The sequence below is a fragment of the Lepisosteus oculatus genome, chromosome 9 (genome assembly GCF_040954835.1).
Source record: "Lepisosteus oculatus isolate fLepOcu1 chromosome 9, fLepOcu1.hap2, whole genome shotgun sequence".
In the NCBI taxonomy this organism is placed as follows: Eukaryota; Metazoa; Chordata; class Actinopteri; order Semionotiformes; family Lepisosteidae; genus Lepisosteus; species Lepisosteus oculatus.
The window spans coordinates 44,400,306-44,424,615 of NC_090704.1; the positions used below are offsets into that span (position 1 = coordinate 44,400,306).

General features: G+C 45.0%; 3 protein-coding genes across 6 annotated transcripts; 1 reads left to right on the top strand and 2 right to left on the bottom strand.

Annotated features, from left to right (window-relative positions):
* Positions 1 to 79: 79 nt before the first annotated feature.
* On the bottom strand, positions 80 to 2,261 carry mrps7 (mitochondrial ribosomal protein S7). The gene is made up of 5 exons (XM_006635197.3): positions 2,158 to 2,261; positions 1,482 to 1,673; positions 1,165 to 1,228; positions 704 to 871; positions 80 to 539 (listed from the first exon to the last, which is right to left on the bottom strand). The coding sequence occupies exons 1-5, from the start codon at positions 2,199 to 2,201 to the stop codon at positions 318 to 320; spliced, it is 690 nt and encodes a 229-aa protein (XP_006635260.1). The 5' UTR covers positions 2,202 to 2,261; the 3' UTR covers positions 80 to 317.
* Positions 2,262 to 2,578: 317 nt separating this feature from the next.
* On the top strand, positions 2,579 to 12,866 carry gga3a (golgi associated, gamma adaptin ear containing, ARF binding protein 3a). The gene is made up of 17 exons (XM_015356658.2): positions 2,579 to 2,657; positions 4,004 to 4,088; positions 4,813 to 4,888; positions 5,032 to 5,130; positions 5,610 to 5,733; positions 6,631 to 6,734; positions 7,159 to 7,239; positions 7,329 to 7,466; positions 7,841 to 7,922; positions 8,009 to 8,125; positions 8,343 to 8,594; positions 8,793 to 8,866; positions 8,952 to 9,127; positions 9,357 to 9,658; positions 10,056 to 10,225; positions 10,479 to 10,589; positions 11,131 to 12,866. Exons 1-17 carry the CDS (start codon positions 2,585 to 2,587, stop codon positions 11,239 to 11,241), a joined length of 2,175 nt encoding a protein of 724 aa, XP_015212144.2. The 5' UTR covers positions 2,579 to 2,584; the 3' UTR covers positions 11,242 to 12,866.
* Positions 12,867 to 12,996: 130 nt separating this feature from the next.
* nup85 (nucleoporin 85) lies at positions 12,997 to 22,655 on the bottom strand. 4 transcript variants are annotated; one of them, XM_015356661.2, is made up of 19 exons: positions 22,534 to 22,655; positions 21,657 to 21,750; positions 21,396 to 21,558; positions 20,781 to 20,851; positions 20,595 to 20,638; positions 20,218 to 20,287; positions 19,446 to 19,567; positions 18,484 to 18,618; positions 17,916 to 18,038; positions 17,277 to 17,408; positions 16,814 to 16,917; positions 16,552 to 16,635; positions 16,163 to 16,228; positions 15,522 to 15,673; positions 14,985 to 15,102; positions 14,755 to 14,855; positions 13,918 to 14,069; positions 13,719 to 13,805; positions 12,997 to 13,187 (listed from the first exon to the last, which is right to left on the bottom strand). In XM_015356661.2, the coding sequence occupies exons 1-19, from the start codon at positions 22,639 to 22,641 to the stop codon at positions 13,086 to 13,088; spliced, it is 2,028 nt and encodes a 675-aa protein (XP_015212147.2). In that variant the 5' UTR covers positions 22,642 to 22,655; the 3' UTR covers positions 12,997 to 13,085. The 4 variants fall into 4 exon arrangements, with proteins under 4 accessions (XP_015212147.2, XP_015212146.2, XP_006635520.2 ...); XM_015356660.2 differs by having other exon boundaries at positions 13,710 to 13,805; XM_006635457.3 differs by having other exon boundaries at positions 22,470 to 22,655.
* Positions 22,656 to 24,310: the final 1,655 nt, after the last annotated feature.

The following is a 24,310-nucleotide window of genomic DNA, read 5'->3' on the forward strand; positions in this document are numbered from 1 at the left end:
CATCTCAGCCCATGTTATGACTTAAAGTATGCTTGTGAAGGAATCCATAGTGGGGAAAAAATAACCGGAATGGATGGCGTACCATTTACTGTGTTTATTCCTAGGTCAAAATATTATAATCGTAAATCAAGGGGAACAGTGGCAAATACTTCTAAAATCACAAAGAACACACTCCATCCAGCACAAGGCTTGAGGTCCACAGTGAAGAAACCTGATGCTCAAATGGTCCAGACTGTCCGAGGGTGATGGGCAGCTCCTCCACGACACGGAAAGGGCACCCTGTGGCAGTTTGCGTGCGGGTATTTTCCTGGCACCCACTACCACCAGCGGAAGTGCGCGAAGGCTCGGTTGGCCTCGGCCATCTTGTGCAGGTCATGTTTTCTCTTGATGACGTTGCCCTCGTTGGCGAAGGCCGCCATGAGCTCCTGGGACAGCTTCTCGTACATCAGGGTGCGGCGGTGCTTGTTGTCCCGGCACTCCACGATCATCCACTTCATGGCCAGGAAGCGCCGCCGGTTGTCCGTGAGAGGGGTGGGCACCTGCGTGAGCAAAGCGTGTTACAGCTGACGGGAGGCCCGCGCCTCGGCCGTGATCCTTCTCATTCCAGAACCTCGCCAGAATGCGGAAGATCAAAAAGTTTCAGCTAAAAGTAAAAAAACGCTTTGCAGAAATGGAAATGCACAGCAGCCCTGCGGTTGCTTACCTGGTAGAACTTGCCTCCTCTCTGAATGCTTGTTAGGCCAATCACAGGTTTGCAGTTATTCAGAGCTTCGTGGAAGATGGCGTATGGGTTGCACTCGATCTCATCCTTCTGTGCGGCTGGCGCTTTGTGAAACTTCTCCACCTGCTTTCTCTTTATGTTCTCCAGGGTCTAGAACAGTAAAAACAAAAACATGCTCATGTTGTGTGGGATGATGCCTTGAACCTTGTAAGCCATTGTGTTAATTGCTTTAGTACTGCAGTAACATGTACTCAGAAAATGTTTTTTACAGAAAAAGCTTTACGGAATCACAGAACGGGGTAATATATAAAATGTATGTACTTATTTAAAAAAGTAAAGCTTTAGTGGATTACAGATTTTCTGATCTGTGTGTACTGCAGTGGCTGTGCACATCACATTCTCAGATTAGTTACAAATACATTAGATCACAGTGCAGGACAGACCTTTGTCATGATAGACCTGGCCAGGACTTTATTACCATCTTGCATCATCATGTTCACAAATTTACTGTGGAAAGAAATAAAATGTTATTATAAAATAGTTTAAAGTAGCTTTTTTTAACTCTAACTGTTTAACCAAGTATCGGAAAGAACACAGCTATGGAAACTAGATTCTTAGTCCTAATAATACGAGTTTGAAAAAAGCTTTATGTTGATTTGCTATACTTAGATGCCATTGAAACCTTATTTAGTTTTATGTGCCATTGAAACCTTATTTAGTTTTATGTTGAAAATCCCTTCTGTTCCTTTTTTATTCCCACCTGATAACGGGGTCGTTAAAGACAGAGCTGGTGATCCCAGCAGGAGCTGCTTTAATCGGTCTGACAGCCTTCAGTTCTCTCTCCTGCTTCTCCTGCTCCGACAGCTCCGACGCCGGGGTGAGGTACTTCTCCTTGTCCGGCTCGGGCTCCAGGTAATAAGGGTTGTACCTTCCCCATCTCGCCTGAAAAACGCTGCGGGATAACACCGAGTTATATACTGCATGACTAAAATAAATCCTGGCTGCAAACAGCTTCCAATAGACCATTTAAATTACAAATAACACTTGAATTACCTCAGACGATTTCAGCCACATCAGTTGTATCGCAAAATAATATCTGTTAATGCATTCAAAGGTACACTGTAGTATAGTAAATGCCGCATGTCATCATCCCTTTCGGTATTGTCTAATATCTCAATTTAATGGAAAGATTTTGCTGCTTTTCGACACAAGTCATGGCTGTTTTAAGTCGCTTTCATTACACTAATATAAATAGTAAAATATCCTGCATGATTCTTCATCATGTCAGGGAGAAATCAAAATGTTATGAGCGCCCCAGACACGTCCATCAAGAAAACAAGCGAATTGCGCACAGTAATTCTATGATAGCCTTATCCTCACAAAATTGTTTGTGAAAACCAATCTAATTCTAAATATCTCCTAAAAAAAGAAATTACCTAGGGCTCCAGGGTTTCAGTAGCTTGGCTATGGAAGCAGCCATCTTGGAAGACCTAAGGACCTCACAGCGCGTCACACAAACTGCCTGTGTACAATACAATTCGATTTCATAGCTACCTATTTTAAACAATTCCCCAGTGGCATTAGGAATCCCGAAAAAATCCTATTTAAACTTGAAACCTCGGACCCCGAAAAACGACCGATTTATCATAATAAATTAAGGTACTATGATATATTTACAGTGTACCTAGAATTATGATACATTTAGAACTCATTTATTCTTATTTCCAGTAATTAAATAATACTCTAAGTCGCCTTGGGTGAAGAGATAATAATAATAATAATAATAATAATAATAATAATAATAATAATAATAATAATAATAATATCTGGCGGTTTCTTGGCTACCCTCAGGCGAGATCCCCGATGCGACATCGCGAGATTTCTTGCGCTGAGAATATGGCGGATCCGGAAGGAGAGTCACTAGAGTCTTGGCTTAGTGAGTAATTGGAAGGAAAAAATAATGTTCTATGAATGATAATGTTAATGAAACTGTGTTATTCAGAGACGTGTACAATACATTCCGCCCGCGAGTGACTGAACCATATAGCCTGATGGACTTGACAGCTTTTATTTAATCAATAAGACTGTAGCTGTTAGTTTTGGATCTTAGTGGATTTGCATGACATTTGCAGACAACTTGTGTACGCTGTCTTATATCACAGAAATGACTTAGTTTCCTTGCTGCAGTCAACAGTATGCTTGCATCTAAATTTCTGGTGCTTACGCAAACTGTAGAAAGATAGCTTGTTAGGGCTTTCTCATAACGGTTACCCGCAAGGATCGTTGTCATTTGCATTTGGTTTTAGGTTCTCGACTCTTCTCCCTGTGACGCTGGCATGAAACCGCGATAAGCGTATGTCTAGACACTGTGTAGTACTTCGTTATTAAACCATCAATTTCTGCAGGCGAGTTTGCTTTCTTTTGTGGAATGTTGGAAAATCCAAGAAGGCATCTTCAGCTTGATGCACACCATACCGCATGTTGCAGATGTCCTGCTGGCATTTCTTTCCAACAAGCCGGTGTCTTTCACAACTAACCCCTTGCTGATCAGCCCTGCCGGTGTTGATATTAATCCGCATAATGAATTTACCTTTGTCACGTCCGTTCAATAAAATATCAGTGTACAGTACTTGCCACAAATCAGATTGTCAATAGCCTGATAGTATCTTTGGGAACTTTGTGTTGCAGTTGTAAGTGCTCTCTTTAATGGTCAGGGTATAATATATGATGAAGTGCCTCACATGTCTTTTAAGTATCATGATAATAATAATTCCTTACACTTATAATGCTTTTCTGGACACTCCACTCAAAGTGCTTTACAGGCAATGGGGATCCCCTCCACCAGCACCAGTGTGCAGCCCCACCTGGATGGTGCGATGGCAGCCACACACCAGCTCTCAGTGGAGAGAAGAACAGAGTGGTGAAGCCACTTCATGTCAATTAAGAATGATCTAATTCCATATAGTAACATGTAGTTAAATTAGTGCTGCAAATACTGGTATTCTTGACAGGCCTGTTTGTATCAGTAGTAGTGATACTGGCATATGTGGTTACATTGACATTTCAAATGTCCAGACTTTCAAATGGCTGCCCTCAGTTTTTCTTCTTTGGATCTTCAGGAACATAGGGCATAACACCTAAAGTGATGAAAGCCTCAGACCACAAAGAACCTAAGATGTTATCGTAGCTGCTTCATAAAGTTTTAAAACATTTGCATGAGTTTGAAACTGTGCTGGTGAGCAATTGCTTCTTAAGGAGCAATAATTTTACTCTCCTCCCCAGATAAAGCCACCAATCCCTCCAACAGACAGGAAGACTGGGAATATATCATAGGATTCTGTGACCAAATCAATAAGGAATTAGAAGGGTAGGTCACACTCTTTCTTAACTGTCTTCAGAGAAGTGGGAACAGAAAAGGTCTGTGAAGAGTGAGTTGGAATGGCCACTTAATGTGAAGGTCTGATATGAAGGGCTGTTTTGGGTCAAGGGTTGCAATTGCAGTACTGATGTCCAGAGCCTTCAAGATTATACAGTTTCAATAAACAGTGATTTGTGGATATTTCCGTTTACCGTTTTCCGTCGTGTGCTCCGCCCAGATAGAGATGCTGTGCGTGTTTTGTGAGCAAGCTCTGAATTGTTATGACCAACACTTTGCCTCTAAATCCCATTATCAGTATGGATCTTCAGGTGTTTCTGTCCACATGGACTGGGAAGATATGGCAGATGAAACCAGCTGTGTCCAGTAGACAGAAAGTCCAGAAGCCAAAAAGTCAAGGACATTGATACGAGTGTGGCAGACAAATTGCTCACATTCAGTAACCCATTTGGCTCCAATCCCAACATTTCTTTAATATACTCTAGGAAGAAGATTAAAATAATAAAATGAAGATTCTGTAAATACTTTAGATTGCAAATCCTGAAATCACGAGAAAGGTGAGTCACACGTATTGTGCATCATCTAATATTGTCAAAACATGGATTGCTTATACAAGGTAGGATGGATAGGCATGAAGATTTCTGTGTGTTGCTGGACAGTATGCTGCTTTTGGATCAAGGAGTTCTAAGCAAAAGGAAAATGTTTTTTTCTTTAGTCCACAGATAGCTGTGAGGTTACTGGCTCATAAAATCCAATCCCCACAGGAATGGGAGGCTATACAGGCCCTGACTGTAAGTACCAGCTGCTCCTGAGACATACAGTCAATTCCTGCATTTTCCCTGTGTGGTGTCTCTCTATACACAATCTGCATTTCTGCGAGTGTTTAAGCTTGGTGCCCATGTTTTGATTTTAACATTTTTTTTAATCACTGCAGGTTTTAGAAGCTTGCATGAAGAACTGTGGGAGAAGGTTCCATAATGAAGTTGGAAAGTTTAGATTTTTAAATGAATTGATCAAAGTAGTTTCCCCTAAGGTGAGTCCACAGGTATCAAATGATTTTGTCCACCTTGGGCAAATGGAAAGCAGTAGGTGACAAAGGGTGAAATATAAGGGCATCGGCTCAAACTCCAGACTGAGACAGCAGCAGACCTGGGCTAACTCACTCCTGCGTAATAGTTTCTCCCAAATAGACCAGATAATGAACAGTAATTAATTTGAATTGTTTTTGTTATTGAGCGCTTTTCAAGCCGTTGTTGGAATTGCTTTCTTAGGAACGTGGGTGTGTTGTACTTGTCTAAAGCTAGTTCTCCAACTGCCATTCCTGCTCTGAGCTCTAATTACTTAATAGGACTTGTTGGCGAAAGAAGTCACAGCATCTGCCTTTGCAGGTCTGTTGCTAATTAAAAAGTACCTGTAAAACCAGCTGGACCCTGGCTGTGCAGGATTGGAGTTGCCCTTCCCTGATGTAAAGGCTTTACTGTCCCTCTTATTCCTGCCTTCGTTTTATTTCAGTACCTGGGTGACAGGGTATCAGAAAGGGTGAAGACAAAAGTTATCGAAATGCTGTACAGCTGGGCGGTGGCCCTACCCGATGAAGCCAAAATAAATGAAGCCTATCAAATGTTAAAGAGACAAGGTAATAATAATAATAATAATAATAATAATAATAATAATAATAATAATAATAATTGCTTTCACTTATATAGCGCTTTTCTGGACACTCCACTCAAAGTGCTTTACAGGTAATGGGGATCCCCTCCACCACCACCAATGTGCAGCCCCACCTGGATGATGCGACGGCAGCCATAGTGCGCCAGAACGCTCACCACAAATCAGCTATTAGGGGAGAGGAGAGCAGAGAGTAATGAAGCCAATTCATAGATGGGGATTATTAGGAGGCCATGATTGGTAAGGGCCAATGGGAAATTTGGCCAGGACGCCGGGGTTACACCCCTACTCTTTTCAAGAAACGCCCTGGGATTTTTAATGACCACAGAGAGTCAGGACCTCGGTTTTACGTCTCATCCGAAGGACGGCACCTGTTTACAGTATAGTGTCCCTATCACTATACTGGGGCATTAGAACCCACATGGACCGCAGGGTGAGCGCCCCCTGCTGGCCCCACTAAGACCTCTTCCAGCAGCAACTTTAGTTTTTCCCAGGAGGTCTGCCATCTAGGTACTGACCAGGCTCACACCTGCTGAGCTTCAGTGGGCTGCCAGTTGTGAGTTGCAGGGTGATATGGCTGCTGATAGGTAGGTTGTGAGTCATCGCCCACTGCTTTTCAGTGAATCTCGTAGAATTGTGGGCTGGAAAGGGACTCGTTTTTTCTCTTTTGGGTTTGTGTTTGTTGTTAGATTAATTACAGTGATAACAATAATGGGATACCAGAATCAGTGCACTTTATTCTTACTTCTTTCTACACCTGCGCTTCATCTTTGCTGAAAGGCTGTGCAGCACACTGGCGTCAGCGTTTCCTTCTCAGGCACGCAGCTGCCCTGATGAAACTGTTTCCACCCTTTTCCACTGTCAGGCATTGTGACCTCAGACCCAGAGATCCCCGTCGACAAGACTCTGATTCCCTCTCCCCCGGCACGCCCCCGGAACCCCGTGTTTGAGAATGAAGAGAAGAGCAAGGTGGGGATCCAACATCAGCACCAGTTCACCACAGCGTGAAAGACAAGGGGTGCTGGGGGGGTCTTTAACATTTTCCTTGTGCAAAGCACCATAGTGGGCGAGAGAAGGGATAGGTTGTTTCTCCGTGTGTGTATGACAACACTTGTGTGTACAGACAACACTTTCGCACTGTGTGCACTGTACATTACAAAGCAGTAAAGACTTGTGAATAATGACAGTACAGCAAATCACAAGAAAATGGAAATGCAGACCAGTAAACACACAGGAGAATAAACATATGGTAGGCATGTAGCTACACATGAGGTGTTGTCATGAAATGGCACTATCTTGATAGGTCTTGATGGTGTACAACTGTTCCAATTTAAATGAATGTTCCTTTTTCGTTAGAACCAGTCTAGAAGCGTATTGTTGCTTCCCCTTGTAGATCCTGGCTGAGCTCCTAAAAAGCAAAAATCCAGAGGACTTGCAGGAGGCCAACAGGCTCATTAAGAACATGGTCAAGGAGGTAAGTGTGAGATTCACTTTCACTCATGCGTAAATACTCTGAACAGAGATGGGCGTGAAAGATAATCGGAAATGGCCTTTACTTTTCAGGATGAAGCCAGAATGCAAAAGGTGACAAAGTGTGCAAACACCCTGGAGGAAGTCAACAACAACGTGAAGCTCCTCAATGAGATGCTGACCCACTTCAGCAGAGAGGAGTCTTCTGAGGGAGACAGAGAGCTGATGAAGGCAGGCGTGGAGCCCTTTTCTCTTTACCCAATTCTGCCTGCCTAGCTGTGGCAGTTCTGGGTTAACTCAGTTCTGTGAAATTATTTTTCTTCCAATTTAGACTCAGTACTGCAATTAGATTGGCATTCTTTTTGTTATTGAGAGCTTTCAGGCTGTTGTTGGAATTACTTTCTTGGGAACGTGGGTGTATTTATCTAACTGCAGGACTCCCTCTGCACTGTCACAGGCCTGCAATTTCGTTTCTGACTTCAAAATTAAGACGTACCTTTGAATGAGTCTGTTTGAAATGATGCACTGTATGTTGCTAGACACAAACAATGGATGTATTGAAAAAAATCTCTGTGTAAACGTTTGGTTCCTGGTGGTTCTTTTAGGAGCTGTACGATCGCTGTGACAAGTTGAGACGCACTGTGTTCAAACTGGCCACGGAGACGGAGGACAATGACAGCAGCTTAGGTAACACATGTCCCGGCTGGGCGCCGATGTCTGCCATCGGTGCAGTTCGCTCTCCCTCATCGTGGATCCTCTTCTCTCTTACACAGGACAGATTCTGCAAGCGAGTGACGACCTCTCCCGAGTCATTAACTCCTACAAGAGGACAGTGGACGGGCAGGCAGTCAACGGAGAGCTTGATTCCTTGGGACTGGCAGCTCGCGAAAGTGAGATTTGCGTTTCCCGTGCTGTAATTCCCCTGTGGCATCCACCCCTGCTTAATGATCGTGGCGTCAATGTTTCTGTTTGTCCGTCTCTTTAAATACGTTACAGCAAAACATAACTTTCCCCCTTTTCATATTCCTTGTAATGGGAGGCTTTTATCTGCATTCATAGGAAAGCAATCCATCATTGCTACTTTTCCCCCCCCTTTCTGCTGGGCAGCCCATAAAGGCAGCAGCAATACAGAGACGCTGATTGACCTGGCTGGCATTGACGTCTCGAGCCCCTCGCCCCCGGAACCAGCACCTCCTCCTCCTCCCAGGACTCTGGCTCCGGCTCCGGCGCCACCGATCCCCATCCTGCCTCCGCCCCCCCAGTGCTGCCCCGCCGCTCCGTCCGAGAGCCCCGGCGCTCAGCCGGCAGGCCGCGGCTCCGCTGCGCTCTCGCTGCTGGACGAGGAGCTGCTCTCGCTAGGTGGGTCGTCATCTTCTAGCCCTTTTTAATCAACTGGGACGCACGCTAGCCCACCCGGGCTTTTTTGGACGAGTACAGTGTATGTTGAACAGAAAACAATTCTTTTTTTTTTTGCTTCTTTTGTACACGGGATGTTTAAGATTTCCTTATCCACCACTAGTCATACCGTACTGATGTCTTTCTTACGGTTCATTTTAGGCTTGAATGACCCAGTGCCCATTCCCAATAACCCAAAGGAAGATGCGTTGAGCAGTCAGTGGACCTCTCTGCAGGTAGTTCAGCTCCATCAGTGGTAAGATGGTAATGTAGGAGAAGCGTCATTTGTTGTATAAGACCTGGTGTTTTTCTTTGCCACAGGCTCCTAGTCCTGGGCTGGACCTTTTCAGCAACACACCCATGTCCACAGCTCCCCAGTCCTCGGGCTCTGCCTACCCTGCTGCCCCCAGAACCGGCTCCTACTCTTACCTCAGCCCAGCCCCCACGAACCCCAGCCTGCAGGACCTCACGATGCTGGACCTCGGGGAGCCCAGGAGGTAAAGGAAACCCCTGCCTCTCCTTGCCTTCCTCATGGTTCATACGGTGTCTGCGAGAGCCGCCATCTTCTACCAGTGACTGTACGCTGTGCGTGCAGCACACAGTTTCAAGACATTTGAGTTTTCTGTCCCTTGTTGCTGCACACTTGAAAGTGTTCCCCTTCGCGGGCGACTCTCCTGTGTTTCTAGAATCGGTTTTATATTTTTGTTTTCTTTTCCATATCCTCAGCATGCCCGCGCCCTTGAATCCAGGCTCCAGGTTTGGCGCGGGCGCCTCTGCCGGCCCTGTGGTTCCCACCATGCTGGGGTTCCCCGCCGCCAGCGCCACCCCGGCCCCCCTGAGCACAGGCACCGCGGCGGCGGCCCCCTTCTCCCACTCCCTGGTGCAGGCTGCGAGCTCCTCCTCCACCCCTGGGAGCCCCCTTTTCCGCTCGCTCTCACCCATCCACCTGCCCCCCCAGAGCAGCCCCGCCAGGGGTCCCGACAGCTCCCTGGCCAGCGTGCACGTCCCTCTGGACTCCATCAAGCCCAGTGAGTCCCGCCAGCCCACCTGGCTCTGCTCCTCCGAGCTCCGTGCTGCAGGGACCGCTGCTCAAGAGGATGTTTACCGACGGGGAAAAAAATTAAACTGCCGATTATACTGTCAGCCTGCCAGTAAATAAATGTATCCCTAACGAAGAGCCCTTTGATACTGTGTGTGCTGCGTGTGACACCAGAGCACAGTCCTCACCTTCTACAGAAGGAAGCATTAGGATAAAAATGAGTCATCACGCTGATAAGTAAGCTTCAGGGAGGCAATGAGCCTGTAAATGGAATCTACTGAAAGCTCATTTAGTTCATTGAAAATCCCAGTGCTTCTAATAATTACCAGTCCAGTTAACATAAGTGCTTTTTTTCTGCTTTAACACCGCTTCTCCTTGCGGCTCAGGTCAGGTCTTGCCGGTCACTGCCTACGACAAGGATGGAGTCCGAGTCCTGCTGCACTTCGCCAAGGAGTGCCCCCAGGGCCGCCCCGACGTGCTCGTGCTCGTGGTCTCCATGCTGAACACCGCCCCCCTGCCCGTAAAAAACATCGTGCTGCAGGCAGCTGTGCCCAAGGTGACCAGCACACACTCAGCCCAGATAACCTCAGCCTGAGAGTGGCTGTGAGGGGCTTCAGTTTTGTAAGAGCCTCCATGAGGCACTGTAGAACGTGCAAGATTCAAACAGCTTGAGGACACGGCAACTGTTTACAGGATGAATGCTTCTTTTTATCTATTCATTTGGATCTCGTGATGTTTTTTTTTTTTTACTTGAGGGTGCAGTAGGTTGACTAAGGCTGCTTTCTTGTTTCCACTGTATTCCATGGCAGTCGATGAAGGTGAAGCTGCAGCCTCCCTCCGGAACAGAGCTGGCGCCTTTTAACCCCGTCCTGCCCCCATCAGCCATCACCCAAGTCATGCTGCTCGCCAACCCACTGAAGGTAGGATCGCTAGCAAATAGTAATGCTGGGCTCCAGAGTGGCTCGGGCCAGTCAAGGTATTCATGTAGAGTGCAGTAGTTCAGACGTTGCTGGTTCCAGTCAGAGCACAGGTTAGGATGTAGCTCATTCTATCACTTGCCAGCTATGATTTCCCCAGCAGCACAAAATGAGCAGGGCTAACTCCCCAGGGCAGCGGATGGCTGACTTCCGGCGCTTTCAGGCTTTCGGTCAGAAGATGATTGTTTCTGACCAGTGACCCTTTCTGCTGGTCATCTTGTCTCTTACGGAAGGCCTAGTCTTAAATACCTGGCAGTATCAAATTGTGTAGATACTCTATGATCCCATTGTTCTTGCTAATCCCCTATCTTACCATGAGAATCCTCTGACAAGTCTATCAGCACACTTCCCAAACACATCGGGTCTTAAATTCCTGTAAGTCCACGTTCCTATATTTGTTAGATGGGGAAATGGAGTCACTGCTTGTATGTGTACTGCTCTTTTGGCTCACAGCAGAGATCACATGCCTGTATGTTTCTTGCAGGATAAAGTGCGACTGCGGTACAAGCTGACTTTCACCCTTGGGGACAGGCCTTGCACTGAGGTGGGAGAAGTAGACCAGTTTCCTCCAGCTGAGAAATGGGGGAACCTATAGCGCCCCTGAACACCTGATGACGGGGTGACCCATGATGCCAGGCGAAGAGACAGATTGACCTTACATTGCTGGGAGAAAAATCAAAGCGTTGATGAATGTTTTCTTTAGTAGTCAAGTGCTGTTACTTTTACACAATCCATTATCGCACACATTTTAATCACTTTCAGTTGTCAGCTGATCTTTTTTTTTTGTTTAACTCTTGCAATTCTGAATGTCCTGCCAGCCCTAGGCTGTTTCAAAGGCTGCACTTTAAGAGATGTTCCAGTATTGGGGGGGGACAACCCTGCATTTGCTACCGGTATCGCAAAGTATGTGTCTCTTCTGAAAGAGTCCGACTGTGCAAGATGTGTAGACTTAAATTATTACGCTGAAGTTGACTTGAAAAGAGCTTGATGCTTTACTGAAGGAGGAGAAGGGTAGCGTGACAGAAACACAGTATGCCGAAGGACAGTTCCAGCTTGTACAGCACATAAAGCCAAATGGGAAAACCAATTAGCTAATTGGAAGTGAACAGTTCTTGTATTGTTCAGTTATTGGAGACCATGACTGATTGGGACTGCAAGAAATTCATATTTACCCTTCCCCTGCAATTACTTTATCAACCATGTCCACTTCTTTTACTCTGGTGCTCAAATAGATGGCACTAATTTTCTCTGCATTTGGGGGGTAAATAGTTCTGATGACTCAGATATGACGTCATGGCCTAATTGCTACTCTGCTTAGTGCTGTTGTCCTTTTTTATTAGATATTATTTATTCAAGGTATTTTGTAGTCCATGAAGTATTTGTACACTGGTGACTACCCAAATATTTTTGTTTTTGATGTAAATTTTAATTATTATTATTATTGTCTTACAGGTGTGGTTTATAATTCTGGATTATTTTGGTGAGAAAATATTTGGTTATTGTACCTAAAACAACCTAGAGTAAAACAGTGTAACCTTACCCACAACACAACATAATCGTGTGTGGTTTGCAAAAGTTCATTTCTCACACTGTATTACTTTTCTGTGAGTGTAGTTACACAAAAGTATTATTATTATTGATTGGTTTGAGATAAGGATTGATAACATTTCGCTCAAACCGGTTGTTACACTGCTGAATTTATCAAAACACTGAACAGCTCCCCACTGGCCTCTTGTTATTTTCTGTATCTCTAGGCTGCTATACTCATGTTTTTTTTTTTAAATTAGCTTTAACCTTTGCAAATCTCTAGTGGTAGAGCATGCTTACAAAATGCAAAAGACTGCACACAGGAAGTCAGATATGGTCTTAGTATTTAGACTGGCAAGATACTGTCCAACAGCCTGAACAATCTCAAGAGAATATTCCTAATGGCTTCTGTGCTGCGTGGCTACAGCATGAGAAACGAGAGTGCGTCCCCCTCTGTGCTTTCTCTTCCCTTCATAACGTTTGCCGGCCCAGAAGCCTTTTCTTCTGTCAGCACCGATGTTAAAACTCTTTTTATGTGTTCTGTTGTATTTATTGTCTACTTCTAGAGATGTTTCTGTTCAATGTAACGTAACGTGCATCTCTCTTTAGCTAAAACCTAACAAAAGTTGTAAATATTTGAGTGTTGGAAGTTGTTTCACTGCATGAAGAATTAAAAATCTTCGTTTTAAAGCAGCCATAACTGGGTCTCCCTGCCTACACTGTACTGGACACGTCCAAGTTTACCCTGTACCGTCCCGGAAAAATAAATAAGCCCCGTGTTCTTTTTTGCAGGCTGTAGCTTAACTCACTGGTCACAAACCAATTCTATGAAGAAAATGAGCTTTATTATCTCGGCAGAAAAAAGGACCCATAATAAAATGTATATACACGAGTAGAGAATTGGATCGGTTTTCACCATGAGTCCACCGTGCCCTCCTCTACAATCGCGGACGCCAGGTTCCGTGCCAGTGCAAGACGGAGGAGCTCTATTTTAGTGGTTTTGATGTCTTCAACCTTAGAAGAAACAGCAAATGTATTATAATAATAAGAACAACAAACTTTATTTTATATAGTGCCTTTGAAGGTGGCTTCTCAAAGCTCTTTACAGAACACCACCAACAAAAAACTACACAATGAGAGGAGACAATAGATGGGGGTAGTGAATACCGTAGAAAGTTAGGAAATTTGGGGAGACCAGTTTACTCGAGACTCTCTCAACGCCTCCTATACACCCCTATTGTTAATGTAGATGCACAACCGCAGGTCTCCCTCCCAACAGCTCCTCAAGGGGAACAGTCCAGCACGTTTTGCGAGTCTTTCTAAATCAAGAGGAGGGTCAAATGTGCTCAGTTAAAGTTTAATTGGGCAAATATAAACTCCCTCCACTGGTCTGAATCTGCTGATGATTTACAAATGCCTAAAGGTCCTGCTGGGCTGTTGCCCTGAAAGACTGAAAAAGAAATATAAATATAAAATAAAGAGTTCATTTTAAACTAACACATAAGAAGTGTTTACACGTCTCATTCTCCAACTTACATGACCTACGTGTTCATCCTTTGAGTCATCTGCTCCGGACGTGAGTTCCTCCAGACAGTGCATGAGTTCATATGTTTGCTCTGCTGAAAATATCACCTGGGGGAAAAAACAAAACAGGACTTGTGAACAGAAGCTGGGACACGTCCATCCTGTCCAGTAAATACAAAGAAGCCAGCCTGCGCCCGCTAGGGAGGGTCCATGTTCTGACCTGTTTTTGCTCCAGGAGAGGCAGGGCGTCGGTCAGGAGGGTCATCCAGAAGTTCTTGGGGGCAATTCTGGCCGTCATGAGGGACAGCAGCAGCTTGGCCGCTTCTGGGAATTTCTTCTCCCCGTACATCTTGTGAAACTCGCGGTACTTCCCTGCAAAACCACACACTGCTGCTCAACACCACACGACACTCCTTATCGGCAACGCGGTTCAGTCAGCAGCGCACACGACAGGCAGCTGAACCTGGAACTACACTTTATTTAAATGCAAAGGGAAGCCAGGAGTAAAAAAAAAAAATGTTTCCTTTTCCAAACAATTGCTTTAATAGCAGACTCTTACTTTCACAGCACTAACATGCATCAATCCAGTGAATAGCAGGCTAGGAATGAAGTTTTGTTCCTGAAGCATCTCTGGCAGCATAAAATCTTGAGGTAGATTTTGCACAAAGTCAGCAAAACTGCAGTAATTCATTCTATATCAGTGGTCCCGCAGGGCTGGTGTGCCTGCAGGTTTTCAAGGGTTCATTAAAGCAACAGCACCTAAGAGTTGGAAGAAGCTGTTAACTTGGACTCATTAAGCCAATAATGAGCTGCTTTTTAAGAGCCTTGGTGTTCTAGAAACCCACAGGCACACCAGCCCTCCACGAGACTCCCTGGAGAGACTGAGACCCCCCTGGAGCCATCAGCATTAGGAAGACAAAAGTGCATGAAATGACCTTTATAAAAGTGAGATGGGGAAGTTCAAACAGGTCGAAGTTACAGATATGGAAGGAAAGGCAAGAGACCTTTGCAAGCATTTTTTTTTGGGGTCTGTTTTGTCTGGGGGAACGAGCATTACCCAGGAAGGTGAGCCTATCACTCAGCAGCATGGCTGGCCCCAGGTTGTCTATCAGGTCCAGGTCAGAAAAGGTGCCGCGGTCACAGTAGTCCTGAAGGAACCTGCGACAGGGTGCAGAGGGAACGCAGATCGTGGGAACTGGGCGTGATTGGGAAGGGACACACATGGAAAATAACCAGATGGGAGGGACTGACCTCTCGAAGTTAACAAGGTCTTAAGGCGGGACTGACCTCTCGGAGATAAGGGTGGCGAAGGCGGCGTCTTTGGCTCTGATGCTCCAGGAAAGCGCTGAGCCCAGGCGTTGGTTGCGCAAAGCTTTCATAGCCATGATCTTGCAGATACTGCGCACTGACAGAGAACGGCAAGGCAGAAAATGAGATTCTTCCCGCTATTTGTAAATGTAAGCATCTCAGGGTGTGAAAAAAAATTGCAGGTGTTGGTTGCATCCGGAAACATTAGGTTATGGGTTTGTTGCAATTAGTTCTTCTCTTGCATACTCAATATGACCTTATTAAACCCATGACTTATCATGCAGCAGAGGTCTGAGACATACAATACGGATAACGAACAGGCTGTAGGGGGAAGGTCTATGGGAAACAAACACCTCATCTGGATGTTTTCATTATAGGACAGACGTCTCTTGTTGCAGGGCAGTGACTTTATGAACACGCCTAATAGGAAGCCCATCTGTTTATCTTGACAGAACACACGCAAAGTTCCAGCACTCTGTATATTAGAGCCCATGCCTCCCTGCAGGACCCCTTTACCTTGCTCTGCCATCTGCCTCTGTTCGCAGATCCGCAGCACCTTCACAGCCTTGCGCTCAGTGTCCAAGGGCACCCTCTCGATCTGCATCTCCAGGTACACCCTCCCGAACTCCGGACAGTGGTCAAAGTAATCCACCGCCAGCTGCCACAGGCTGGGGACAGGCGACACAGGAATGAGACTGTGCACGTGCACGGAAGAGGGTGTGGCAGACTCCTTGGCCGAACATTTAGCAAAGTAACATCAACAAAGCGTCTCATTCACAGGATTTTGGACCCACTTAAAGACGTGCCTTTTTTCCCCCAAGTCCGATATGTAAAAGTTAATTGGTTAACGATTAGAGGTAACGGAATAAAACCTGCAGGAACCAACAACAAATTATGAGCACAGACAGGATGAGAAGGCCAACAGAGATAAGGGTTTTCGGAATAATGGCATTACTTCAAAGTACCTAGGTATTTTAAGGGCATGTCAGATGGTAATGAAGGACTTCCTACAGACATCTGTTCTGTCTTGCATAAATAGATATAACATGGTGATTTCTTAATGTTTTTTTTTAATTCCCCTCGGGTACCTCTACATACATAGAATCACTACATACCCCATCATAGGGGCCAATAACGACCCAGTCCTGTTCACGTACCTGTGATGGGTGAAGAGGCCAGAAGCATATTCCAAGAGGAGAAACTCCCTTAGATTGGAACCAAAACTGAAGCAAAATAAAATTCAATCACAATCAGATCATGGAGTTGCTGTAAACATTTTCTAAAAAAAAAACCCAAGCTGACTAAATGTAATTATGCAAGATAAAGATTAGCAAACCACTAATTCTGAACTTCTTCATTCAAAACAAAGTCTTAAAAAACAGCTATAAATGGAAAGCAGGTCAAGGTTAATTAGTAGACAAGGAGTTGAATCTCCCCATTGTTAAAAAAAAGCTTAAAATACAAATCACAATTCCTGCCAGCACTCATCAATGGACACAGTTTCACTCTGCTTCTGAAACCCTGTATAGAACAGCCACGCACTTACTGAAGGTTGTGGGACTGCAAGAGTTTGCAGTGATCCAACAGGTCTGTCAAATGAGCAACGAACCACCAGTTATTGAGGGCAATGCTGAAGGAGAAGGACAGGAAGAGAAAAGGGACATGATCATCACAAGAGCACATCACCCCTGCTGCAATTCCACCCTGCGGCAGTGTGACAGAAAGGCCTGTCACTGAGGCACAAGTCTTGAGATTTTTTATCATCATCATCAGACTGGAAACAGCCTCTACGATGTCAGGGTTCTCACCTGCAGTCCTTTATGACCTGGTGGATGTCAAACTCGAATGCAGCCAACAGGATGCTGTCCAAAGGCTCCGGAGCACGAGGACCCAAGAACATGTCCATGCTGGACTGGAATTCCAAGACAGTAAACTTTCACTTTTCTTATTTCACAGAGGAGATGAAAGTAAAATTACAGCAGTTATTCTTCGAGGTAGATTTGTTTTCATTAGCTCTATGCCAGCATTGATGGCATAAAAAAAAACTGACAAGGTATCTTTCCAAATAGTCTCCCTCTGCTTCCATACTCTAGTGTACTGACACCTGCCATCTTAAAAGGCAATGCTAACAAAGCCTTAAGTCAATTCAGCCATCACAGATCTTAAGTACTGTTAAGCCGTGGAGGGCTGTACATCGAGATGTGGTTGAGTTAGGCGAACCAACACTAGCTTGTTTCCACCTGGAAAAGATAAGTACTGATCTGCCACTACCTGTGCGTAGTAATGGAGCTCTGTAGGCTTGACAGTGGGTTGTGTGTACAGGAGACGGGTGACCAGGAAATGGTACCAGGTGCCCAGGAGCTCTTTCTGCTCCAGCAGAGTGTCTTCGTCGCCCAGAAGAATCTGCAAACGAAAATCAAAGTTAACCGGACGGTTTCTGCTGATCCGCCAATCCCAGGTGAGGAACGGGACTCTCAACGTTCACCTCCGAAACACCTCGCCCTTTGTCATGGTTTACACCCTCAGAAATCATGAAATCGCAAGTGACTGCCTGCCGAGGATGAAGACTGTTAGTCAGCTGCCATCATACGCCGTTGTGTAATCAGACGTTTTATTATCACCAGCACTGACACAACTTGTGTTTAGGTGTAAACTGCAGGAAATGGCATTGGAGTGATGTCATCCCAAGCTGAATTTACGATTCAGAGCCTGCACACGCACTGCTCTCCTTACTGGTATTAGATAGAGAAGGTATTCCAGGGCAAAGTCGTTACCCCCGATGCAAGACGCGCTCTGGCCGAGTAAACCCTCCTACGAGGCGCCACCCGACGACGAGGCTGAGCGGCGCTGCTTGCGAGTCCCGGCGAGGGAGGGCGCAGGCCTGTGCGGCTGCCCGTCCCGGGTGGCTACCTTGCAGATGAGCTCCAGGTGGGGGTCCCCAGCAAAGGAGCGGTCCTCCAGGCAGCGCGTGCACTCCTCGCGCCAGTGACGCCACCTCACATCGAACTCCGTCAGCGTCTGGTTCCCCCCCGGCTGCGCGCCACAGAAACAGAAACAGAACTTCACCAACTCCGCTCGCCACCCACTTTCACCAGGCAAGAGGCAAACATTGTATTGTCTTTATTCCTATTTGTTTTTTCTGGCTCGATTATTTCCTCCCCCCCCCCCATCCTATTTGCATCTGACTGCAAAATACAAGGACTCTGGAAAAGACGAAAAGGTGCTTCCAACTCACGCTACGGCCAAGAAACACGTCACGCGTCACTTCTTCAAGCATGTCACGGTGACAGGATTTTACAAGAACGTTTTTATTTGCTGCCAGGATGCATGATACCGAATGGCCGAATCTGCCTAATGTGGATGAAATGCACAGTGAATACGTCAAGAGGAAAATGTTCGGTCCATCGCCGATATCGTTTGAGAAATGCAAAGGCGATAAACATCTGTCCCAAAAAAAAAAACCGCAGCTGGTTCGTACGTTGTAAATGGGCATTTTCATCATGAGGTTGTCCAGCAGCTTGTACACGGCTCGTGCCCCTGGCTGCTGGGAAGCCTGCTTCCCCAGGATCTGCCTGGCCTCGTCCATCCGACCCTGCAGGACGTAGGAGATCACCTGGAGGCAAGGGGTGGAAGATCGGGAGAGGATGAGGAGGAGGAGAGAGGCAGACTGGTGCAGTTACAAAAAGGTGAAGAGCACAGCAATTCTCCAACAGCAACAGCAAAGGAAGGCACATGTACCCTCAAATGAGCACTGATGTTTTAGCCCACAAGCGGCACTAAATACTGCTGAAGCCGCGATTCAAATCTCTCTCGATCGAAACCCTGCAGGCTGGGAGCGGCACAGAGAGTCTCAGCACAGCGCTGGCTCCTTCCTCACAGCCTGCTGAGACGGCAAAGGCTCTCACACCTCAGGGACACGGTGGTGTCGGAGGTCTGTGCCAACGGTAGAATAACTAAGACGAGCAATGCCGCCGTGGGGATCTGGAGGGTAGCTGAGGCTAGAATAAATGAAAGGCCGTCACAGGTCTGATTCTCACGGGGACTACGCTGTTACAGTTCCAATGCTCTTGGTTGAAACCAAATCAGAAACTTTATCCCAAAACCCGAGATGCAAGAAGTGGAAGACAAGAGAACTGCTGTCAATAATCCATTGGTGGTGGTGGAGGTGATCCCCATTACCTGTAAAGCGCTTTGAGTGGAGTTTCCAGAAAAGCGCTATATAAGTGTGAGGAAGTATTATTACTGTTATTATTAATAACAAAATAAAACACACCTGCCCTGCCAAACCTCTTGTTTTCCCAATTAACGAAATCACGCATCAGAAAATAACGGTAGCGTTGAAACTTTTTTCGGCAGGATCCCAATTTAAGGCAGCGGCAGAAACCTCCCCCCCCCCGAACACACAGATGCAGGAAAAGGGGGTCCTCCCCCACCGCGTACCACGTCCCAGTAGGAAGGGTGCTGCGCGGGGCTCTCGCTCTGCAGAACCTCATGAGCCTGCTCATCGACGCCGGCCTTGTGCAGTCGAACCCAGTCCAGAAGGTGCAGCAGAAGGGTGCCAGCTTGAAAGGAATGATTGCAAACATTTACCGTTAACCACATGCAAGACAGCTCATCACTAACCCTGCACTCTCTCCCAACACACAGGCAGGGCAAGGTGAGCCTACACAACCATTTTCATCTGGCTGAAGGTCAGTGTGTACAGTGGCTTTCCAGAAGCCAAGATTAACCTTTCATCTCACCTTCCCCCTTCGATCAAATGAAAAATTATTTTTAGAACCTCTCCATCCATTTACAGATTTAATCTTTTCACACCTCTCCCCCAAGTCTCTCTTTGTTTGGACACTTTTTCTCCCCTTTCTTTGTCTCATCTTTCTTACTACGTTTCAACATGGAATTAACCTTTATTTGTTCCACTACATTCACGCTGCTGGGAGACTGAGCATACAGGAACTACTGTTAAAACCGCAAGCTTCCCATCTTGACCAGATGCAATTAATAAACCCTTTGTAAAAAAATCACCATCCAAATTAATAAATGTAATTAATTGTAATCACTAGGAAAGATGGGAATGTCATACAATACTTTACAGAAACTGGAAGGGGCCAGGTTTACCTTCACAGAAACACTATCAACCTTTACCCAAAAACTAATGTTCACGAGCTCATGTTCATGAATACAGTCTGTAAAGTTGGATGCATAAAACACAAACCTGGGGCAGCATCGATGAACAAGACTTCACATAGATTCCAGATGAGCTCCACTGCCAACAGAATTGACACCTGTATGGATATGCACAGATCTTTAGTTTGTCTGGAGAACGTCAAGGGGTAAAAAGACCACTCTGTCCATCTTTAGTTACTTTCAGCCTTATGAGTTTTACAGTTTCCTAATTGAAAGCTTTTGAGTTTCCACAAAACGTCTCTTGACGTGATTTTTTTACCTCCTCCCCAGCAACTCTGCTGAAGCCCAAGGGAAGATGAGAATTGCAGCAGTGTCAGAAGCTATGCTTTTCCACAGTTTGCATGCAATCAATTCAGTTACATCAATGCGTATGAAGCAAGAAGCTTCAAAAAGAGCTTTCCCAACCTGATTGCCATACTGTGTTGCTAGAGCCGCGTCACGTGCAGAAACTGCAGGGAACAGAAAAATCACAACAAATTAATGGCAGTGCTAAGAAACCGAAAAAGGATAGTTTTTAAAAAATCACCCTGCAGATACTGCTGTCACAGCCATGAGACATGTTCTGCATGACAGGAGTGAAACTCTTGGTACCTGCATTCTGTTGGAGCTCCTCCATACAGGCCCGGATCACTGATCGGTAGTTCTTACTAATGCTGACAAACCTGCAAATACAGGAGGACAGTTCAAGCATCCTGCATCGTGTCTGGGTTTGCTGTGAATTGTGCAGAGAAGTCGTTTAATCTCATTTTTAATTCTCATTCTCAGAGAAGTCACTCTTACAACCCCTTGAGTTTTGGGATGTGTTATAAATGTTACATGTTGTTATGCGTTATACTGTACATGTGCAACAGAGTGATGTGCAATGTTTTTCTTATTTTTATGTAATAGAATAATGTGCAATGTTTTTCTTTTCTTTTGTTTGCATTCTATTTAAATGTACAGGAGTGCTAGGTGTCCATAAAAAAATTCACACAGGGGACAATAAAAATCTTATCTTATTTGACCACAGCATTTAAAAAAAAAAAAAACTTGAAATGGTACATTACTCGTCACAATGACCAGATTCATCCTGCATGGATTTTACCCCACATGGATGAGAAACGTTACTACGACAAAAGAACAGAGCCCCCACCCACACCCCCGTCAGATACTCAAAATCAGTAAGCCATCTTTCTACGGATCTCCATGGTGACGGAGGCCGTGTACCGAGGCTTCTTGGCCTTGCTGGCGGTGTCGTCTGTGCTCTTCTGCAGCTGGACGAAGATGTGGTGGGACTCGTTGAAGAGCTTGCGCAGGATGGGAGAGTAGATGTCTTCATCCTTCCTGACCATGTGGATCCACGGGCAGCTCGCAAACGCAGCCGGGGCTCCTGACGGGGCGATCAAGGAAGAACAAGTCTCCGTTTGAGCTGTAGCAAAAAAAGAATCACCCAGAAACAGGCACCGTGTAACGGCAGGGAAGCCTCACCTGCTGTCTTGTACTGAGTTTCATAGGTCAGTATGTCCCTGGGACCCCACACAAAGCCCAAGTGCTTCTGCCTGAAGTCAACACCTGGGATGAGCTGCAAAATAAAATAATAATAATAATAATAATAATAATAATAATAATATACTTTAAATCGAAACCAGGAGTCAGACAGGACACTAAACGCGTCTCTGTGCTACCTTTTATTTTCTCTAATCAAGTGGTCTTGTTCAGGACTGAGCTGTGCATTACGTTTTTTTTTTATAATTAAGTTAAATGAATCCTTTTGTCAAATCAGAAAGGGGTCCTGAACAACATGTTCTCGTTCGCAGTGAGCACCGGCACCGGCAGTGAGCTGCCTGACTGAGAGAAGACGACAGCGGCGAAACGTCCGGGATTTGAACTCACGACCCTCCTCCTGCCCGGCAGACCAAAAAAAAAAAACCCTTAACATTTACTCCTAGCTGCAAGAAAAGCGATCCCCTGAAACCATCTCCGAACAATAAAAAGAGGTCGTGAAATGCTGTGCAATAATGTTTCATGAAGTTCTGAATGACCAAATATCCTAATTTCACCGGGATCGCGTCAAAGCGCTGGCACAACTGGAAACGTGACAAATTCAGCCTCAAATTCAAACAGAGGCGAAGACCACTCGTAGTCTTTATTACAGCCGCCTCTTCTTCATTTCAGGAGCTAGCAAACACCCGCTTTCTTTAGGCAAATGTGCGACTACAAAACTGAACAGACATCCCTCTACAGTGTTTCTATACGGTTCCCCCCCCGAGTTACAAATTATAAACCAGAGAGAGAACATACTGTTGTGGTCGGCTCGACATCCACCTCCTCCATTTCCTACCGAAAATGAAAAAAAAAAATAAACCTTTGCAAAGATGTTTCCTTCCGCAATAAGTGAATCAAAAAAAAATTCGCATGTGTAAGAAACTAAGCGCATTGAGATTTTTGTAAAAAAAACGAGACAGGACCCCATGTGCCCGGGCTTGAGCCGGACTGTCTACTCAGATGCCTGCGTAAAATATTGTGAAAGCAAAAGTGTTGAACGCAGCTGATGGTTGTTCCTGGGTTTCATATCTTTTAAAACCGCGTTTAGGCATTTGAGTTTTTGTGTGATTTATTCACCACGAAATACGGCAGTATTTTAGACGTGGACATATTTGTTTCAAATACATACTTTTTAAAAAATATATATTTTTGTGATCATCTGTGCTGGAGGGAACCTGCTTCTCAAACGAAAGGAACTGGTCTCTCTTTTCACATGTGAACTGGAACAGAAACATAGTGGGGGGGTATTTTTAAACTGGAGATTGATTTTTTTTTAAATATAAATGATCATTTTAATGTTTGATGAAAATACAAATGGACGCATTCAATTAACTACTGGGTTTACGTTCGAAGACTACTGATTGTGGTTCTAATGCTGATGTTTAAAAGGTCAAAGGATATGGTCGCTTACTTCTTAAATAATTATTTATTTGGATGTCCATGTGGCACAAAGCACACTTTTTCATATAATTTTGGGTCTAGCTGGTAATAAACCTGCCCCTTCGAGAGGGGAGAAAGAGAAAGGCTTTAAAACTACTTATTCAAAGATGTCATACAATGACATAATACCTTTAACAATTCATGTTTATTTAGAAAAACGACCAACCACAAATCCTTCTCAATAAACACACCAGATACAGCATCAAACATTTAGAACTACATGAAACAGAAATTCTGTTGTTATTACTACTGTTGACACACTGTATAGTGTGGCTATAATAATCAGTGTTCAACGTTTAAGTGTCAAAGAGCATGGAGGAACCACTATAAATTATGTGATATATGCATATAAGCTTCAAAAGAGTTTTGCAAGTTTGCTTTTCTTACTTTAAGAATCTAAATGTAAGGGTAAGTGGTGTAGTTATAAGATATAGGTAATTACTATTGTATGATGAAGATAGGGCCTGCCCCTGTGGTGAACCATGAGCAACTGGGGGTCAATTTCCCAGTGTCCCAGTAAATCTTGCATTTCATATGCCTGAAATGTTGGAAAGCACAACCCAGGGTAATGTTTATTTTAAATGGCAAATTCATGAAATTATGTCATGGAATTGGAATTTTGGCATTTACAAAATAATTACTTTGTCCCGCGAAGAGTAAAGCTAATTATTAACACCTTCTTGGAAAATGTCTCTCTTTTAACTGAAAAAAAGGGTTTGACTGTGTCTTTGTACTGTGGATAATTTGTAACTGGTGAAAAACAACCCACCACACAGGAAAACAAGATGGCTTCCACAGCCTGCTCCATCAGAATTTTCCAGAAATTGTCCTTTGGTCACCTACATTCCCAGAATACACTATAATTATGAATGTTGTTTTAAATGTCTATCCCAGAAGCCAGGGCATGAGAAAAATGTTACTTTTCGGTCGAGTGGGATTCCTTTATGCTTCTCTCTATCCGTGTAAAACAAAACAAATTAAAAAAGATGAACATAATTTTTTCGCCATGCGCGTGCACGAGCGGCGGCGCGGCGGCCAATAACGTGGATGACGTCACTCCCGCCTAGGCGAGCACGGGGAGCCGGCCCTCGTGACCGCCTCCGTCCAGTGAGCAGCGGGCGCCGCGGACGAGCAATGTCTCGTGCCCGCGCACGCCA

Bases quoted from the DNA above. Each gene is read 5' to 3' on its own strand.
- nup85 (XM_015356660.2), bottom strand. From the start codon at position 22,641: ATGGGGTCCTGTCTCGTTTTTTTTACAAAAATCTCAATGCGCTTAGTT. The intron at 16,229-16,551 runs GTAAGTGCGTGG...ATTTTGCTTCAG, and splicing joins TTGCAGTCCCACAACCTTCA to TTTTGGTTCCAATCTAAGGG. The intron at 14,070-14,754 runs GTAATGCTCGTT...GTGGTTTTGCAG, and splicing joins TGATAGGCTCACCTTCCTGG to GGAAGTACCGCGAGTTTCAC.
- mrps7 (XM_006635197.3), bottom strand. From the start codon at position 2,201: ATGGCTGCTTCCATAGCCAAGCTACTGAAACCCTGGAGCCCTAG. The intron at 1,674-2,157 runs GTAATTTCTTTT...GTTATCCCGCAG, and splicing joins CTGAAACCCTGGAGCCCTAG to CGTTTTTCAGGCGAGATGGG. The intron at 1,229-1,481 runs GTGGGAATAAAA...TTCTTTCCACAG, and splicing joins TTTAACGACCCCGTTATCAG to TAAATTTGTGAACATGATGA.
- gga3a (XM_015356658.2), top strand. From the start codon at position 2,585: ATGCGACATCGCGAGATTTCTTGCGCTGAGAATATGGCGGATCCGGAA. The intron at 6,735-7,158 runs GTGGGGATCCAA...TTCCCCTTGTAG, and splicing joins AGAATGAAGAGAAGAGCAAG to ATCCTGGCTGAGCTCCTAAA. The intron at 7,923-8,008 runs GTAACACATGTC...TCTCTTACACAG, and splicing joins GGACAATGACAGCAGCTTAG to GACAGATTCTGCAAGCGAGT.